At 45.7% G+C, this 20,406-nt stretch overlaps 1 protein-coding gene across 2 annotated transcripts in view; it reads right to left on the bottom strand.

The window, feature by feature from the left end:
- The window catches only part of eif3s6ip (eukaryotic translation initiation factor 3, subunit 6 interacting protein), a 65,416-nt gene that overhangs the window by 31,350 nt on the left and 13,660 nt on the right, over positions 1–20,406 (bottom strand). For both annotated transcript variants that reach the window (XM_070861692.1, XM_070861693.1), the window contains 3 exons: positions 12,560–12,602; positions 4,426–4,636; positions 42–121 (listed from right to left, as the gene is read on the bottom strand). In XM_070861692.1, the coding sequence (XP_070717793.1) occupies positions 42–121; positions 4,426–4,636; positions 12,560–12,602 (334 nt within the window). The remainder of the gene's footprint in view (positions 1–41; positions 122–4,425; positions 4,637–12,559; positions 12,603–20,406) is intronic.

The following is a 20,406-nucleotide window of genomic DNA, read 5'->3' as shown; positions in this document are numbered from 1 at the left end:
TACATTAACAAAGAACATTATGTACAAGCTGAGAACTGTACCATTCCGACATATCGATGCAATAGCTTCTGCCTCTGGCCAGGAGGAGTTTTTGAAGAACCTTTCTGTCAGTTTGTTCCAGCTGAGGTAATAGAAACAGAGGGAGAATTAAAAGATGTTACTCAAACTGTTTCAGTACGTTTTCACAATGCAACTGAATCATTTTGAAACCACAGGCACGATGTCCAGTGAATTATGAAGCACCTTATTGGTTGAATTGATGGGTGCTTTAGTGACAAGACATTTTTTGTAAAAAAGCTTTTCTGTCTTCCAGATTTTCTCTCCTCCTCTCATAAATACAAGATAGTCACTAATAAATCCAATAGGGAATTCAGGAGAAATTTCTTTACCCAAAGAAGGGTAAGAAAGTGAGACTCGCTACCACATGGAGTAGTTGAAGCGAATAGTGTCGATGCATTTAAAGGGGAAGCTAGATAAGTACATGAGGGAGGAAAGAATAGAAGGATATGCTGATAGGGTGAGAAGAAGAGGAATGGGAGGCAATGTTCACTTTAAATTGTCTTTTTTGTGTGCAGCCTGTTTATTTCAATGCGTCCCTTTAAATTTCTGCACATGGTACTTCAGATGGAATAGCCTGCGAGCCGCAGCTTGCAGATCACTATATGGCCCCGCGCAGTTTAGAAGAAACATCGCTGGGAGGAGGCTCGTGTGAAGCATAAAGGCCAGCTGGGCCAAATGGCCCGTTTCTGTGTTGTAGATTCTATGTAATCTCTCCGGAAGCTGCTGGCACTTGCTGGGTTATGATGCCAACAAAGGTACCAGGAAACCTTCTGGTGGCTTTCCCCAAGAGGTCAGTCTCCATGTATGTGTTGAGTGGAAACAAGTCTTCCTCGATTTCAAGAGATTGCTTATGATGATGACGGAAGGCGATTTGACTGTTTGAGGCACCGCAGTCGATCCAGATCCTGCCCTCATTTGACACATGCACACGTTCCAGCAAAGATAATGTCGGCAAGCAATGCTCCCGCTAAGCTGCGCGGCCACACAGCGGCCAATCACCGGCTTTGAATAGAAATAACTACGCATGTGCGAAAAATTAAATGTCAGTTAAAGGTACCAAAATAAAATTACAGGGAACATTGTAGCCAAGTTTGAAAACAGGCAAGGCGCAAGGGTGTTAGAATGCGATGTAATAAATCATGTTCAAGCACTTATGGTGAATATTGTTTTGGCCATATTTTCAAAATTTATTTGGCATAAAACAAAGTCATTGAGATGTAGAATAAGCTCAGGGGGCCATGTTCCTGTCTCCTCCTGATGGATCTGAGCCATCAGACCAGGAAGATGCCATGTTTGTTTCCCAATGTGTGCAGTTTTTAAATTTATCTCGGGCTGCTCGGGAGCATTACAATTCCTGCCTCCTATAGTGACCCCTGCTGGCAAGTGCAGGTACGTGGACATCAGGATGAGGACAGGATTGTCTCAAGTTGTACAGTTGCCGTGCAGGCCGTGATCCTTACCAACGGATCCATTACAGACCCAATCCACGTCCGGACCGGGGTCAAACAGGGCTGCGTTATCGCTCCAACCCTCTTCTCAATCTTCTTCGCCGTCATGCTCCACCTCACAATCAACAAGCTCCCTGCTGGAGTGGAACTAAACTACAGAACCAGTGGGAAGCTGTTTAACCTACGCCGCCTCCAGGTCAGATCCAAGATCACCCCAACCTCTGATGTTGAGCTGCAGTATGCGGACGACACCTGCGTCTGTGTACATTCAGAGGCTGAACACAGGATATAGTCAATGTATTCACTGAGGCATATGAAAGCATGGGCCTTACGCTTAACATCCGTAAGACAAAGGTCCTCCACCAGCCTGTCACTGCCGCACAGCACCGCCCTCCAATCATCAAGATCCACGGCACGGCACGGTCCTGGACAACGTGGACCATTTCCCATATCTCAGGAGCCTCTTATCAACAAATGCAGACATTGATGCGGAGATTCAGCATCGCCTCCAGTGCGCCAGCGCAGCCTTCGGCCGTCTGAGGAAAAGAGTGTTTGAAGACCAGGCCCTCAAATTTACCACCAAACTCATGGTCTACAGGGCTGTAGTAATACCCACCCTCCTGTACGGATCTGAGGCATGGACAATGTATAGAAGGCACTTCAAGTCGCTGGAGATATATCACCAACGATGTCTCCACAAGAGGACAGGTGCACCAACATCAGTGTCCTCGACCAGGCTAACATCCCCAGTATTGAAGCACTGACCACACTCGATCAGCTTCGCTGGGCAGGCCACATAGTTCGCATACTAGACATGAGACTCCCAAAGCAAATGCTTTATGCGGAGCTCCTTCATGGTAAACGAGCAAAAGGAGGACAGCGGAAACGTTATAAGGACACCCTCAAAGCCTCGCTGGTAAAGTGCGACATCACCACTGACACCTGGGAGACCTTGGCCGAAGACCGCCCGAGGTGGAGAAAGTCCATCCGGGAGGGCGTTGAGCTCTTCGAGTCTCAACACAAAGAGCAAGAAGAGGCCAAGCGCAGGAGAGCGTGGCAAACCAGCCCCACCCACCCCTTCCCTCAACGTATGTCTGTCCTACCTATTAACAGGGTCTGTGGCTCTCGTATCGGACTGTTCAGCCATCAAAGAGCTCACTAGGTTGGAAGCAAATCCTCCTCGATCCCGAGGGACTGCCCATGATGACGACAGTTGTCTTGCTACAACTGTACAGGACGTTGGTGAGACCACACCTAGAGTACTGCGTATAGTTTTGGTATCCTTATTTAAGGAGGGACATACTTGTATTGGAGGCAGTTCAGAGAAGGTTCACTAGGTTGATTCCAAGATGCCTTAAGGGTTGCCTTATGAAGAGGAGCAGATTGGGCCTTTACTCATTGGAGTTTAGAAGAATGAGAGGTGATCTTATTGAAACATGCAAGATTCTGAGGGGTCTTGACAGGGTAGATGCAGAGAGGATGTTTCCCCTAATGGGGGAATCTAGAACTAGGGGACACAGTCTCAGAATAAGGGGGCACACATTTGAAACAGATGAAAAAGAATTTCTTCTCTGAGGGTCATGAATCTTTGGAATTCTCTACCCGAGACAGCTATTGAGGCTGGGTTACTGAATATAGTTAAGGTGGAGATAGACATATTTTTGAACAATAAGGGAATAAAGGGTTATGGGGAGCGGGCAGGGAAGTGGAGTTGAGGCCAAGATCAGATCAGTCATGATCTTATTGAATGGCGGAGCAGACTCGAGGGGTCAAATTGCCTACTCCTGCTCTTATTTCTTATGTTTTAAGTGTCAGCTGTGGCTCAGTGGGTAGTACTCTAGCCTCCGAGTCAGAAGGTTGTGAGTTCAAGTCCCACTCGAGACTTGAGCACAAAAATCTAGGCTGACATTCCAGTGCAGTGCTGAGGGAGCGCTGCACTGTTGGAGATGCCGTCTTTCAGATGAGCCGTTAAATATCCCACAGAACCATTTCGAAGAAGAAACATAGAAAATAGGTGCAGGAGTAGGCCATTCGGCCCTTGGAGCCTGCACCGCCATTCAACAAGATCATGGCTGATCACCTCCCCCCCCAGCCACAAGGACCACATCCAACTCCCTCCCGAACACATCCAATGAACTAGCATCAACAACTCTCCATGGCAGGGAACCCCACAGGCCAACAACAAGAGCATGGGAGTTATCCCCAGTGCCCAGGGGCCAATATTTATCCCTCAATCAACATCACTAAAACAGATTATCTGGTCATTTAACACCTTGCTGTTTGTGGGAGCTTGCTGTGCACAAGTTGGCTGGCGCGTTTCCGACATTGCAACAGTGACAGTACTTCATTGGCTGTGAATGGCGCTATATAAAATGTAAGTCTTTCTTTCTTTCTTTCAAGACTCAGCTAACATGCACCATCAAGGCTCTCCCATTAACAGCTAGTTTGGCAAGGCACCAGAGGTTGTGCCACATAGAATTCTACTCCAGTGAGCAAGTCAACAATTTCAGCAAAGGAGAAGGATAACAATGGTATAAGCCAGGAAAAACTGGACTTTTCTTTTAAAAAGAGGTGGTTGCTCACTGTTAATGATGTTCCCACCTACAAAAATCAAAAGTAACAATGGGCAGAAAACCAGAGCCTGTTTTTTAATAAAAAGATGTAGCCTAGCATAAAAGCAGTTTGACAAACCTTATATGCAATGTTCCCTTTAAGCAGCGCGGCCGTGCAAACATCTGCAGCTCCCACGCAACCGGCTACTAAATAGGAAAAATCATGCATACGCGGTATTTTGAATGGCCCGCGCTCCCCCTTAAAGGGGCCGCATGCCCCCCAAAAATTTACGAGAACATTGATTATATGTGCCGTAACATTAAGTCCTGCATTTACTGGCACACAGCGTGTATTTTATCAGTACCTGTTTTCATAGATATCCTGAATTTCATAAAGTTTCTGCTCAATCACATCACTGGATACACGGTTAGACTGTAACTCGTAGACCTTCTGGTCAATCAGGTCGGTAACGGTTTTATGGAAGTATTGGATGAAGTTTTTTATTACTTCCGGGATCACGTGATAGGTTTGCTGTTCGTACTGCCGCTCATAAGCAAGGTCCTGCTTGGGATCACCTGAGAATGTAACAGAGAACTTTTTAAATACTTGTATTCCCTTCCTCATGTTCTTTCCCCCCTATGCCATCCTAAAAAGATGCTGAATACATTGAGGTAGCTTTGAATGGTAGCATAGTGGTTATGTTACTGGACTAGTAATCCAGAGGCCTGGACTAATGATCTGAAGACATGAGTTCAAATCCCACCACAGCAGCTGGGGAATTTAAATTCAGTTAATTAAATTAAATAAATCTGGAATAAAAAGCTTGTATCAGTAATGGTGACTATGTAACTAACGGATTGTCGTAAAAACCCATCTGGTTCACACATGGCCTTCAGGGAAGGAAATATGTCTTTAGTCTGGCCTATATATGACTCCAGACCCACAGCAACTCTTAACTGCCCTCCGAAATGGTCTAGCAAGCCACTCAGTTGTACCAAAACCGCTACAACAAAGTCACCACAGGTGATTGCAGCAGCTCACCACCATCGTCTCGAGGGCAGCTGGAGATGGGCAATAAATGCTGGCCTTGCCAGTGATGCCTGCACCCCATGAATGAAAAAAATGAAATTCACCCAAACGAGCTATTTTAAGCCAGACGATGTTTGAGCAGAGCGTTGTCCACACCCCATACACATACTTGCAGTAAGGGGTCATGAGTCAGCACTGGGGCTGAATTCCTCATAACCTAGCCTTAATGCTGAAGCTAATTGTAAAGATCTCAAGACACACCAGAATGCAGGGAGACAGAGGGAAACAAAATGGAGACAGAAGCAAAAGACAGAAAGGAGATGAGTAAAAGTGGAGGGCAGAGAAACTCAAGGCAAAAAACAAAAAGGGCCACTTTGCAGCAAAATGTGTTACAAAGACAAACTTGAAGGCTCTGTGCCTCAATGCAAGGTGTATTCGGAATAAGGTGGACGAATTAACTGTACAGATAGCAGTTAACGGATACGACATGGTTGGCATCACAGAGACATGGCTCCAGGGTGACCAAGGCTGGGAACTCATTATTCAAGGGTATTCAACATTTAGAAAGGATAGACAGAAAGGAAAAGGAGGCGGGGTGGCGTTGCTGGTTAAAGAGGAAATTAATGCAACTGTAAGGAAAGACATTAAGCTTTGATGATGTGGAATCGGTATGGGTGGAGCTACTGAATAGCAAAGGGCAGAAAACGCTAGTGGGAGTTGTGTACAGACCTCCAAACAGTAGTAGTGATGTTGGGGAGGGCATCAAATAGGAAATTAGGGGTGCATGCAATAAAGGTGCAGCAGTTATCATGGGTGACTTTAATATGCATATAGATTGGGCTAACCTAACTGTTAGCAATGCGGTGGAGGAGGATTTCCTGGAGGGCATAAGGGATCGTTTTCTAGACCAATATGTCGAGGAACCAACTAGGGGGAGACCATCTTAGACTGGGTGTTGTGTAATGAGAGAGGATTAATCAGCAATCTCGTTGTAAGAGGCCCCTTGGGGAAGAGTGACCATAATATGGTGGAATTCTACATTAGGATGGAGAATGAAACAGTTAATTCAGAGACCATGGTCCAGAACTTAAAGAAGGGTAACTTTGAAGGTATGAGGCGTGAATTGGCTAGGATAGATTGGCGAATGATACTTAAGGGGTTGACAGTGGATGGGCAATGGCAGACATTTAGAGGCCACATAGATGAACTACAACAATTGTACATCCCTGTCTGGCGTAAAAATAAAAAAAGGGAAGGTGGCTCAACCGTGGCTATCAAGGGAAATCAGGGATAGTATTAAAGCCAAGTAAGTGGCATACAAATTGGCCAGAAATAGCAGCGAACCCAGGGACTGGGAGAAATTTAGAACTCAGCAGAGGAGGACAAAGGGTTTGATTAGGGCAGGGAAAATAGAGTACGAGAGGAAGCTTGCAGGGAACATTAAAATGGACTGCAAAAGCTTCTATAGATATATAAAGAGAAAAAGGTTAGTAAAGACAAACGTAGGTCCCCTGCAGTCAGAATTAGGGGAAGTCATAACGGGGAACAAATAAATGGCAGACCAATTGAACAAGTACTTTGGTTCGGTATTCACTGAGGAGGACACAAACAACCTTCCGGATATAAAAGGGGTCAGAGGGTCTAGCAAGAAGGAGGAACTGAGGGAAATCCTTATTAGTCGGGAAAATTGATGGAATTGAAGGCCGATAAATCCCCAGGGCCTGATGGTCTGCATCCCAGAGTACTTAAGGAGGTGGCCTTGGAAATAGCGGATGCATTGACAGTCATTTTCCAACATTCCATAGACTCTGGATCAGTTCCTATGGAGTGGAGGGTAGCCAATGTAACCCCACTTTTTAAAAAAGGAGGGAGAGAAAACAGGGAATTATAGACCGGTCAACCTGACATCGGTAGTGGGTAAAATGATGGAATCAATTATTAAGGATGTCATAAGAACATAAGAATTAGGAACAGGAGTTGGCCATCTAGCCCCTTGAGCCTGCTCCGCCGTTCAATAAGATCATGGCTGATCTGGCCGTGGACTCAGCTCCACTTACCCGCCCTCTCCCCGTAACCCTTAATTCCCTTATTGGTTAAAAATCTATCTATCTGTGACTTGAATACATTCAATGAGCTAGCCTCAACTGCTTCCTTGGGCAGAGAATTCCAGATTCACAACCCTTTGGGAGAAGAAATTCCTTCTCAACTCGGTTTTAAATTGGCTCCCCCGTATTTTGAGGCTGTGCCCCCTAGTTCTAGTCTCCCCTACCAGTGGAAACAACCTCTATCTTGTCGATTCCTTTCATGATTTTAAATGTTTCTATAAGATCACCCCTCATCCTTCTGAACTCCAAGGAGTAAAGACCCAGTCTACTCAATCTATCATCATAAGGTAACCCCCTCATCTCCGGAATCAGCCTAGTGAATCGTCTCTGTACCCCCTCCAAAGCCAATATATTCTTCCTTGAGTAAGGTGACCAAAACTGCACGCAGTACTCCAGGTGCGGCCTTAACAATACCCTATACAGTTGCAGCAGGACCTCCCTGCTTTTGTACTCCATCCCTCTCGCAATGAAGGCCAACATTCCATTCGCCTTCCTGATTACCTGCTGCACCTGCAAACTAACTTTTTGGGATTCATGCACAAGGACCCCCAGTTCCCTCTGCACCTCAGCATGTTGTAATTTCTCCCCATTTAAATAATATTCCCTTTTACTGTTTCTCCCCCCCCCCCCCCCCCAGGTGGATGACCTCACACTTTCCGACATTGTATTCCATCTGCCAAACCTTAGCCCATTCGCTTAACCTATCCGAATCTCTTGGCAGCCTCTCTGTGTCCTCTACACAACCCGCTTTCCCACTAATCTTAGTGTCATCTGCAAATTTTGTTACACTACACTCTGTCCTCTCTTCCAGGTCATCTATGTATATTGTAAACAGTTGTGGTCCCAGTACCGATCCCTGTGGCACATCACTAACCACCGATTTCCAACCCGAAAAGAACCCATTTATCCCGACTCTCTGCTTTCTGTTCGCCAACCAATTCTCTATCCATGCTGATACATTTCCTCTGACTCCGCGTACCTCTATCTTCTGCAGTAACCTTTTGTGTGGCACCTTATCGAATGCCTTTTGAAAATCTAAATACACCACATCCATCGGTACACCTCTATCCACCATGCTCGTTATATCCTCAAAGAATTCTAGTAAATTAGTTAAACATGATTTCCCCTTCATGAATCCATGCTGCATCTGCCTGATTGCACTATTTCTATCTAGATGTCCCGCTATTTCTTCCTTAATGATAGTTTCAAGCATTTTCCCCACTACAGATGTTAAACTAACCGGCCGATAGTTACCTGCCTTTTGTCTGCCCCCTTTTTTTTTAAAAAACAGAGGCGTTACATTAGCTGCTTTCCAATCCGCTGGTACCTCCCCAGAGTCCAGAGAATTTTGGTAGATTATAACGAATGCATCGGTTATAACTTCCGCCATCTCTTTTAATACCCTGGGATGCATTTCATCAGGACCAGGGGACTTGTCTACCTTGAGTCCCATTAGCCTGTCGAGCACTACCCCCCTAGTGATAATGATTGTCTCAAGGTCCTCCCTTCCCACATTCCCGTGACCAGCAATTTTTGGCATGGTTTGTGTGTCTTCCACTGTGAAGACCGAAGCAAAATAATTGTTTAAGGTCTCAGCCATTTCCACATTTCCCATTATTAAATCCCCCTTCTCATCTTCTAAGGGACCAACATTTACTTTAGTCACTCTTTTCCGTTTTATATAATCGGTAAAAGCTTTTACTATCTGTTTTTAATGTTTTGCGCAAGTTTACCGTCGAAATCTATCTTTCCTTTCTTTATTGCTTTTTTAGTCATTCCTTGCTGTTGTTTGAAATTTTCCCAATCCTCTACCTTCCCACTAACCGTGGCCACCTTATACGCATTGGTCTTTGATTTGATACTCTCCTTTATTTCCTTGGTTATCCACGGCTGGTTATCCCTTCTCTTACCGCCTTTCTTTTTCACTGGAATATATTTTTGTTGCGCACTATGAAAGAGCTCCTTAAAAGTCCTCCACTGTTCCTCAATTGTGCCACCGTTTAGTCTGTGTTTCCAGTCTACTTTAGCCAACTCTGCCCTCATCCCACTGTAGTCCCCTTTGTTTAAGCATAGTACGCTCGTTTCTGACACAACTTCCTCACCCTCAATCTGTATTACAAATTCAACCATACTGTGATCACTCATTCCGAGATGATCTTTTACTAGGAGATCATTTATTTTTCCTCTCTCATTACACAGGACCAGATCTAAGATAGCTTGCTCCCTTGTAGGTTCTGTTACATACTGTTCTAAGAAACAATCCCGTATGCATTCTACAAATTACTCCTTCAGGCTACACCGTGCGATTTGAGTTGACCAATCGATATGTAGGTTAAAATCCCCCATGACTACTGCTGTTCCTTTTTCACGTGCCTCCATTATTCCCTTGATTATTGCCCGCCCCACCGTGAAGTTATTATTTGGGGGCCTATAAACTACACCCACCAGTGACTTTTTCCCCTTACTATCTCTAATCTCCACCCACAATGATTCAACATTTTGTTCATTAGAGCCAATATCGTCTCTCATAACTGCCCTGACATCATCCTTTATTAACAGAGCTACCCCACCTCCTTTCCCTTCTTGTCTATCTTTCCGAATTGTCAGATACCCCTATATGTTTAATTCCCAGTCTTGGCCACCCTGCAACCACGTTTCTGTAATGGCCACCAAATCATACCCATTTGTAATGATTTGTGCCGTCAACTCATTTCGAATGCTGCGTGCATTTAGGTAGTGTTTTAATCCTAGTTTTTAAACCATGATTTTTAATTGTGACCCCTCCTACAGCCCCTTTATATTCAGTTGTCCTTTTTGTTTTTTGCCTTGGGTTTCTCTGCCCTCCACTTTTACTCATCTCCTTTCTGTCTTTTGCTTTTGTCTCCTTTTTGTTTCCCTCTGTCTCCCTGCATTGGTTCCCATCCCCCGGCCATATTAGTTTAACTCCTCCCCAACAGCACTAGCAAACACTCCCCCTCGGACATTTGTTCCGATCCTGCCCAGGTGCAGACCGTCCGGTTTGTACTGGTCCCACCTCCCTCAGAACCTGTTCCAATGCCCCAGGACATTTGGAAAGAGGTGACATGATAGGTCCAAGTCAGCATGGATTTGTGAAAGGGAAATCATGCTTGACAAATCTTCTGGAATTTTTTGAGGATGTTTCCAGTAGAGTGGACAAGGGGGAACCAGTTGATGTAGTGTGTTTGGACTTTCAGAAGGCTTTTGACAAGGTCCCACACAAGAGATTAATGTACAAAGTTAAAGCACATGGGATTGGGGGTAGTGTGCTGACGTGGATTGAGAACTGGTTGGCAGACAGGAAGCAAAGAGTAGGAGTAAAATGGGTACTTTTCAGAATGGCAGGCAGTGACTAGTGGGGTACCGCAAGGTTCTGTGCTGGGGCCCCAGCTGTTTACATTGTACATCAATGATTTAGACGAGAGGATCAAATGTAGTATCTCCAAATTTGCGGATGACACTAAGTTGGGTGGCAGTGTGAGCTGCGAGGAGGATGCTATGAGGCTGCAGAGTGACTTGGATAGGTTAGGTGAGTGGGCAAATGCATGGCAGATGAAGTAGAATGTGGAGAAATGTGAGGTTATCCACTTTGGTTGTAAAAACAGAGAGACAGAATATTATCTGAATGGTGACAGATTAGGAAAAGGGAAGGTGCAACGAGACCCGGGTGTCATGGTACATCAGTCATTGAAGGTTGGCATGCAGGTACAGCAGGCAGTTAAGAAAGCAAATGGCATGTTGGCCTTCACAGCGAGGGGATTTGAGTACAGGGGCAGGGAGGTGTTGCTACAGTTGTACAGGGCCTTGGTGAGGCTACACCTGAAGTATTGTGTACAGTTTTGGTCTCCTAACCTGAGGAAGGACATTCTTGCTATTGAAGGAGTGCAGCGAAGGTTCACCAGTCTGATTCTCGGGATGGCGGGACTGACCTATCAAGAAAGACTGGATCAACTGGGCTTGTATTCACTGGAGTTCAGAAGAATGAGAGGGGACCTCATAGAACCTTTTAAAATTCTGACGGGTTTAGACAGGTTAGATGCAGGAAGAATGTTCCCAATGTTGGGGAAGTCCAGAACCAGGTGTCACAGTCTAAGGATAAGGGGTAAGCCATTTAGGACCGAGATGAGGAGAGACTTCTTCACCCAGAGAGTGGTGAACCTGTGGAATTCTCCACCACAGAAAGCTGTTGACGCCAATTCACTAAATATATTCAAAAAGGAGTTAGATGAAGTCCTTACGACTAGGGGGATCAAGGGGTATGGCGAGAAAGCAGGAATGAGGTACTGAAGTTGCATGTTTAGCCATGAACTCATTGAATGGCGGTGCAGGCTCGAAGGGCCGAATGGCCTACTCCTGCACCTAGTTTCTAAATTTCTATGTCAAACCCAGAATAGAGCCATGGAAATTTACAGCACGGAAGGAGGCCATTTTGGCCCATGCCGGCCGAAAAAGACCTATCCAGCCTAATCCCATTTTCCAGTTCTTGTACCTTATTCAAGTGCATATCCGAATATTTTTTAAATGTGGTGAGGGTTTCTGCCTCTACCACCCTTTCAGGCAGTGAGTTCCAGATCCCCACCACCCTCTGGGTGAAAACATTTCTCTTCAAATCCCCTCTAAACTGCCTACCAATTACTTTAAATCAATGCCCCCTGTTGTTGACCCATCTGCTAAGGGAAACAGGTCCTTCCTATCCACTCTATCTAGGCCCCTCATAATTTTATACACCTCAATCAGGTCTCCCCTCAGCCTCCTCTGATCCAAAGAAAACATCCCCAGCCCATCCTATCTTTCCTCATAGCTAAAATTCTCCAGTCCAGGCAACATCCTTGTAAATCTCCTCTGTACCCTCTCTTGTGCATAATTGGATGGTCTGAGTCTACCTGGCTTGGCACTATACCAGGTGGTGTGCTCACCGACTGCGCCAGCCATGGCCTCCAAATACTCACATTTAAGGTCAGTGAGGCCCACCAATTGCAGGCTCCTCCCAGCACAGAGAGCCCATGATCAGCCAGGACTCCTTAAACATTTATGCAAATGGGGCCTGGCCGTTAATTTCAGCTGGGCCTCCGTGTTCTTCCCCCCCCCCCCGCCACACTGCCTACTTTGGGGCTCTCGCGCAACGTACCGCCAACCCCGCCCCTCTACTCCCGCCTAAAATCGAGGCCAATGTGACGCGCTCACGGACAGCTCACCCACTCTGTAAGGAAGGCTCGACTCTGTTTTGCTCAGCTCCTCTCTACAGCTCAAACATATAATCACTGATGGCTGCAGACTTGAACAGCATGGGGAGTCAATAATTCCAAAGCAAGAGCACCAAATAAAAAATTAAAATTTAAGGTTTACCGGTGTGAAGGTCGTAATCGGCATTGTAGGCATACGGATCGTACTGTGGAAAAGAGAGAAAATTGTTATGTATGCAACACTATGTAACCAGCATTCTACCGCCACCAGAGGGCGTATCTGTTGGAGTCCCAAGGGATCCCAGTATCCCTTGGGAGCACTGTATATAAGCCTGCCATGCTGTACCAACACTCGAGTTAGAAAAAAGAAACTAAGGTCACACTTACTCACGTTTACAGTACTCAGTTACATTGCTTTATTTGAGATATAACAACTAGCGACGAGATAACGAACCATCACGCGAAAATACAGAGAACTGTTGGCATTCAGGAGAAATTCTCAGAAGGGGACGATTGGGAGGCCTTCGTGGAGCGACTCGACCAATACTTCATGGCCAACAAGTTGGAAGGGAGTGTGAACACTGCCAAGCGAAGGGCGATCCTCCTCACTGTCTGCGGGGCAACAACCTATTGCCTCATGAAGAATCTTCTTGCTCCGGTGAAACCAACAACCAAATTGTATGAAGAACTGTGTACGCTGGTCCAGGAGCACCTAAATCCGAAGGAGAGCATTCTGATGGCAAGGTATCGATTTTACACATATCAACAGTCTGAAGGCCAGGAAGTGGCGAGCTACGTCGCCGAACTAAGGCGCCTTGCAGGACATTGCAAAATCGATGGATTCCTGGAGCAAATGCTAAGAGACTTCTTTGCGCTTGGCATTGGCCATGAGGTTATCCTTTGCAAACTATCGACTGTTGAAATATCGAACCTGAGCAAGCCATAACGATAGCCCAGGAATTTATGTCCACCAGCAATAACGCCAAACAAATTTCGCAGCATAAAGATGTTTTGGCAAGTACTGTACACAAAGGAAGGTCGTTTTCAGGCAGGAATGCATATGGCAGAACGTACATGCCTGCAGCTGCAGGACCTCAGATGACCCAGAGTCCGCAATCAAGCGTTAATGCGAGGCAATTGACACCTTGTTGGCGCTGCGGAGGTGATCGAGCCCATTAATGACGCTTCAAGGCTAGAAGGGCTGAATGGCCTGCTCCTGCACCTATTTTCTATGTTTCAAACACTATGCGTGCAAAGGCTGTGGAACAATGGGACACCTCCAGCAAATGTTCAGACGAGCTGCAAACCCTGCAAACCACCACGTTGCAGAGGAAGACCGATCCATGGCGGATCAAATTGAACTAGAAACTCAAACTGAGGAGGCAGAAGTGTACGGGTTACACACCTTCTCCACAAAATTGTTAAAAGTCAAACTGAATGGAATTCCAGTATCCATGGAACTGGACACGGGTGCGAGTCAGTCCATCATGATCGAAAAGGCCTTCGACAGGCTGTGGTGCAACAATGCACAAAGGCCCAAGCCTTATTCATACCAGCTGAGAAGCTACACTAAAGAGCTCATCCCTGTAACTGGCAGCGCAGCAGTAAAAGTCTCCTATGATGGAGCAGTGCACAAACGACTACTATGGATTGTATAAGGAGATGGCCCCATACTGTTCGGCAGAAACTGGCTGGGAAAAATCTGCTGGAACTGGGATGACATCCGAGCGCTTTCGTCCCTCATGTGCCCAGGTTCTGAGCAAGATTCCATCGTTGTTTGAGCCAGGCATCGGAAGCTTCTCGGGGGCGAAGGTGCAGATCCACTTGGTTCCCGGTACACAACCCATCCACCACAAGGCAAGGGCGGTGCCATATATGATGCGAGAGAAAGTGGAGATCGAGCTAGACAGGCTACAACGAGAGGGCACCATCGCGCCGGTGGAGTTCAACGAGTGGGCCAGTCCGATTGTTCCGATTCTCAAGGGCGACGGCACGGCCAGAATTTGTGGGGACTATAAAGTAATGATTAACCGTTTTTTGCTGCAGGAACAGTACCGCTACCTAAGGCAGATGACCTATTTGCGACACTGGCAGGAGGAAAGACGTTCACCAAGTTGGACCTGACCTCGGCCTACATGACGCAGGAGCTGGCAGAATCATCGAAAGGCCTCATCTGCATCAACACGCACAAAGATCTGTTTATCTACAATAGATGCCCATTTGGGATTCGATTGGCCGCGGCGATTTTTCAAAGGAACATGGAGAGTCTACTAAAGTCGGTTCCGCGTGCCGTGGTTTTCCAGGATGACATATTGATCACAGGTGGGGACACCATCGAACACCTGAAGAACCTGGAGGAGGTTTTAAGTCGGCTAGATCACGGGAGACTCAGGTTGAAACGCTCGAAGTGTGTTTTCCTGGCGCCAGAGGTCAAGCTCTTAGGGAGAAGAATTGTAGCAGACGGCATCAGACCCACTGACGCCAAGACGGGAGGCCATCAAGAACGCGCCGAGACCACAGAACGTGTCGGAACTGCAGTCGTTCCTGGGACTCAATTATTTTGTTAATTTCCTACCCGGGTTAAGCACCTTGCTGGAACCTCTACATGCATTGCTACGCAAGGGAAATGACTGGGTATGAGGGAAATCACAAGAGATGGCTTTTGAAAAAGCCAGAAATCTGTTATGTTCCAACAATCTGCTCATCTTATATAGTCCATGTAAACGTTTAGTGCTAGCTTGCAATGAGTCTTCGTACAGAGTCGGATGTGTGTTACAACAAGCGAACGAATAGGGAACATTGCAACCCGGTCGCTTATGAATCTAGGAGCTTGTCCATGGCCGAAAGGGCCTACAGCATGATTGAAAAATCAGCTCTCGCATGCGTATACGGGTTAAAAAAATGCATCAGTATCTGTTTGGGCTAAAGTTTGAGTTAGAAACTGACCACAAGCCGCTCATGTCGCTATTCTCAGAGAGCAAAGGTATCAATACCAATGCCTCTGCTCGCATCCAAAGATGGACGCTCAAGCTGTCTGCATATAATGATGTAATTCGCCACAGGCCAGGCAGAGAACTGCGCTGACATCCTCAGTCGGCTACCACTGCCCACCACCGGGGTGGAAATGGCACAGCCTGCAGACTTGCTCTTAGTGATGGATGCATTTGAAAACGAAAAGTCACCCAATGGGGCCCGCCAGATCAGGACGTCGACCAGCCAGGATCCTTTACTGTCCCTTGTAAAAAAAAAACTGTGTCCTCCATGGGAGCTGGTCCAACATTCCAGCGGAGATGCAGGAATAGATCAAGCTGTTCCAACGGCGTAAAGACGAAATGTCCATACAGGCGGACTATCTTTTGTGGGGTAATCGCGTGGATTTACCCAAGGCAGGCAGGGAAACGTTCATACGCGACCTACACAGCACCCACCTAGGCACAGTAATGATGAAAGCTATAGCCAGATCCCATGTGTGGTAGCCCAGCATTGACTCAGATTTCGAGTCTTGCGTGCGCCAATGCAACACTTGCTCTCAACTGAGCAATGCACCCAGGGAGGCACCGTTAAGTTTGTGGTCATGGCCCTCCAAACCGTGGTCTAGGATCCATGTTGACTTTGTTGGCCGGTTCTTAGGCAAAATGTTCTTGGTTGTTGTGGATGCTTATTCAAAATGGATTGTGCGTGTAATAATGTCTGTAAGCACGTCCACTACCTTCATCGAAAACCTATGAGCCATGTTTGCCACGCACGGCCTGCCTGATATCCTCGTCAGCACTGAATTCAAGGAATTCATGACCCACAATGGGATCAAGCACATCACATCTGCCTCGTTCAAGCCCGCATCTAACAGCAGAACGGGCAGTCCAAACCATCAAGCAACGTTTGAAAACGCGTGTCGGAAGGCTCCCTGCAGACCCGCCTGTTCAGAGTCCTGCTCCGCTACCGCACCAGACCCCACTCGCTCACTGGGGTTTCCCCAGGCGAGCTGCTCATGAAAAGGACGTTCAAAACAAGGTTCTCTCTAGTCCACCCTGATCGCCAGGATCATGTCGAGGGCAAGCGACATCAAGAAAGCATGTACCATGATCGTGTAAATTTGTCACTCGATATTGAAGTCAATGACCCTGTATTTGTACTCAAATATGGACATGGTCCCAAATGGCTTGCTGGCACGGTCATAGACAAAGAAGGGAGTAGTGTGTTTCAGGTCAAACTCGCAAAGGGACTAACTTGCAGAAAGCATTTGGACCAAACCAAATTGTGATTTACAGTCTGCCACGAGCAACCTGAAGAGGACACCATCAACTTCGACCCTCCGACACACACACGTGGTAACCGCATCACGGTTGACCACGAAGCTGAACTCATCGTCCCCAGTGTAATGTCTGTAAGCTTGTAATGTTTGTAGCTCCACACTGTGGATGTGGACGTATTGTGTACTGCAACTGCAGAGTTAATAATAAACAGAACCAGGCTGTTCTGGAGGCTTCCGACAGAGCTGCCTGCCATGTTAGGAGCTGTGTGTGCTGTGCTCTGAATATATCACATTTGGCGATGAGATGGAATTTTTCGGATGATTTAAAGCTTAAATTTTGTTAGCGAAGGATTCAGCCAGTCGACAGAGACTTTGGAAGTTTCTGTCTTTGGAAAAAGCTACAAAAATCCGAGGTGAAATACAGCACACGGTGTGAACAGCTAGAGATTAAAATGGGAGGTATGATGGGACATTTGGGTGAATATAGACATGACCGGGAACATTTTAAAGCGTATGTGGATCGGCTAGAAATTTATTTCACTGCAAATAACATAATCGAAGTTCCAGACAATGCAGTCCAGAACCAGACGGTGTTGGAACGTAGGATAGCGATCTTTTTAATCGGAGGCAGGTCTGGCATTGTATGAAACGCTGGTAAATCTGCTTGTGCCTGACGAGCCAAAGGACACAACGCTTAAAGAGATTTTAACGAAGCTGGAGCAGCACTCTAACCCCAAATCGTTAGAAATTGCTGAAAGCTATCGTTTCGGGATTTGGAATCAAAAGATTGATGATAGTATCAGTGATTGCATCGTAGCATTAAAAAAAGCTATCGATGCACTGTAATTTTGGAAACTTTCAAAACCGAGTATTTCGGGATCGTTTTGTTTGTGGGGTGACAAATGATGCGATCAGAAGGAAGTTATTGACGACGGATGACTTGACTTTTGAGAAAGCTTGTCAAACAGTGAGGTCGATGGGCATGGCCGAACAATATTCCCAAGAATTTCATAATAATTACAGTCGTCAGTCAACCGAGGTAAATCGCCTGCAGGTTCAAAGTAAAAGGCAGTGAGGGCCCAAAGTCTCAGAAACTGGAAATTCTAACAGGGCGTCGAAGTCGTGCTATAGGTGCTTGGGACATCACATTGCTCAAAGTTGTCCATATGTCAAGGCAGAGTGTTTCTTCTGCAGAAAGACTGGGCATCTTGCGAAGGCATGCCGACTGAAGGGTAAATCAGCGTTCAAAGCTACGAGTAGAAATCCCAAGAGACTACATAGCATGGAAAAACAACAACAGGACGTTTGTTACACGTCATCAGGAGCACGAGGTTAACAGACAGCGATTCGGAAAGCATCAAAATCCATAGATGTTGCGGGATTCAAGATACCAATGGAACTTGACACGGGTGCTTCCGTGAGTGTAGTACCAGAGTCACTATACCGCGACAAATTGCGTGATTTCCAACTGGAGAAATCCAAGATAGAGCTGCGAGGCTACTCGGGAGAGAAAATTCCTGTGGTAGGTCGTATCACAAATACAAGGATCAATTTCAGAACTTCCCTCTAATAGTAGTGGAAGGAGACAATTTCTGCCTTACTAGGAAGAAATTGGTTGAGATCACTGAAGCTGGATTGGACTGAGATTTTCCGTGTGGAAGCGAGATTTTCATCAACGGATGAGGTTATCAAGAAGTATTCAAAGGTGTTCTGCGAAACGGGCAGTCCGATCCAAGGCTTCAAGGCGAGTGTCAGGGTACAGAAGGACACTGGATTGGTTTACTACAAGCCACGTTCCATACCATATTTACTCAAGGAGAAAGTTGAGCAAGAACTCAAAAGACTAGAGACTGAGAACATTATTTGTAAGATTGATCGATGTAATTGGGCCACACCCATTGTTGTTGTACCCAAGTCCGATGGTAAGGTAAGATTGTGTGGCGATTATAAAGTAACCGTAAACCAGGTTCCAGGGGGTATTGTCCCCAATACATTGCCGAATATAGAAGATTTGTTCACAACACTGACAGGTGGTCAGAACTTCTCAAAACTGGATCTTACAAATGCCTACTTACAGCTTGAACTCGATGAGGAGTCCAAGTCATGTTTGACTATAAATACTCATTTAGGCCTATATCAATTTAATAGGCTACAGTTTGCAGTGTCTTCCGCCCCTGCCATATTCCAAGGGGTGATGAACCAGATTTTGCAAGGTACTGAAGGGGTAGTATGTTATTTGGATGACCTACTAACTTCAGCACCAAATAGGCAAGTTCATAACATATTGAATTAAATCTTCAAACGGCTAGAGAAGCACAGAGTACGAGTGTCTGCTCATAAGTGTGAGTTAATTAAAAACTCAGTGGAGTACTTAGGGTACAGAGTAGTCAAAGATGGTTTACATCCGACCAAGGAAAAACTGGATGCAATCAGAAATGCACCCACTCCCAGGAATGTCACTGAACTTTGTTCATTCTTGGGTCTTTTGAACTATTATGGGAAGTTCCTACCAAATTTGGCTACAGTATTACATCCACTGAATGAACTTTTGAAAAAACAGGTCCATTAGAAGTGGTCAAAAGAATGCGATACAGCATTCAAGGAGTGTAAAAGCAAATTGGTAGAGAGCACCATGTTAGTTCACTATGACATATCTAAGGAGATTAAGCTAGCATGTGATGCCTCTCTGTATGGAGTTGGGGCAGTGATCGCTCATGTATCACAAAGTGGAGAGGAGAGACCAACTGCTTTTGCTTCACGCACTCTCAGTTCCAGCGAGAGTAATTATGGGCAAATTGAAAGGGAAGCTTTGGCATTAATTTTTGGGGTCAAGAAGTTTCACAAATACTTGTATGGTTGTAAGTTTACCATCGTTACGGACCATAAGCCCCGAACAGCAATCCTCCATCCAAAGTCCCCAGTTCCAACATTAGCTGCAGCCTGAATGCAGAGATGGGCTTTGATTTTGTCAGCATATACATGTGATATTAAATGCAGACGATCAACTGATCACAGTAATGCTGATGCAATGTCTAGATTGCCTTCCCCATCACAAGTTACATCCGATAGGGAAGAAGTGTTTTATTTTCCATACATTGATGAACTGCCAGTCACAGCTGAAGAGATTGGTAGAGCAACCAAACGTGACCCAGTGATGTCAAAGGTGTATGAGTAAATTGCAAATGGATGGCCAAACCAGGTAACAGACAAAGATACACATCCATTCTTTATTCGTAGGAATGAATTATCAGTTGATAAAGATTGTAACATGTGGGGTGCAAGAGTGGTTATACCAAATAAATTCAGGTCCAAATTATTAGGAGACCTCCATGACTAGCACCTGGGAATGTGCTTGACCAAGAGTTTTGCACGCAGTTATTTATGACGGCCAGGTCTTGATAAAGATATAGAGTACATCGTGAGTCAGTGTATGACATGTCCATTGGTAAGCAAGCAACCACCATCAGTACCATTACAACCATGGAAATGGCCTCACAGGGTATGGCAAAGGCTACATATTGAATCTGCTGAGCTAGAAGGACAACAATTGTTCATTGTGATTGATAGCCATTCAATGTGGAAAATAACAAGTAAAACATTGGACATTTTACGAAAATTATTTTCTGCCTCCCAGAAGAAATTGCTTTGGATAATGGACTACAATTTCGTTCAGAAGAATTTTCACAGTTCACGAGCAAAAATGGTGTGAAACATACCAAGGTTCCACTGTACCACCCTGCCTCGAATGGTGCAGCAGA

The sequence above is a fragment of the Pristiophorus japonicus genome, chromosome 19 (genome assembly GCF_044704955.1).
Source record: "Pristiophorus japonicus isolate sPriJap1 chromosome 19, sPriJap1.hap1, whole genome shotgun sequence".
Lineage (NCBI taxonomy): Eukaryota > Metazoa > Chordata > Chondrichthyes > Pristiophoridae > Pristiophorus > Pristiophorus japonicus.
Note: the sequence above shows the minus strand (reverse complement) of the source record. Positions and strands in the feature narration are given on the sequence as shown.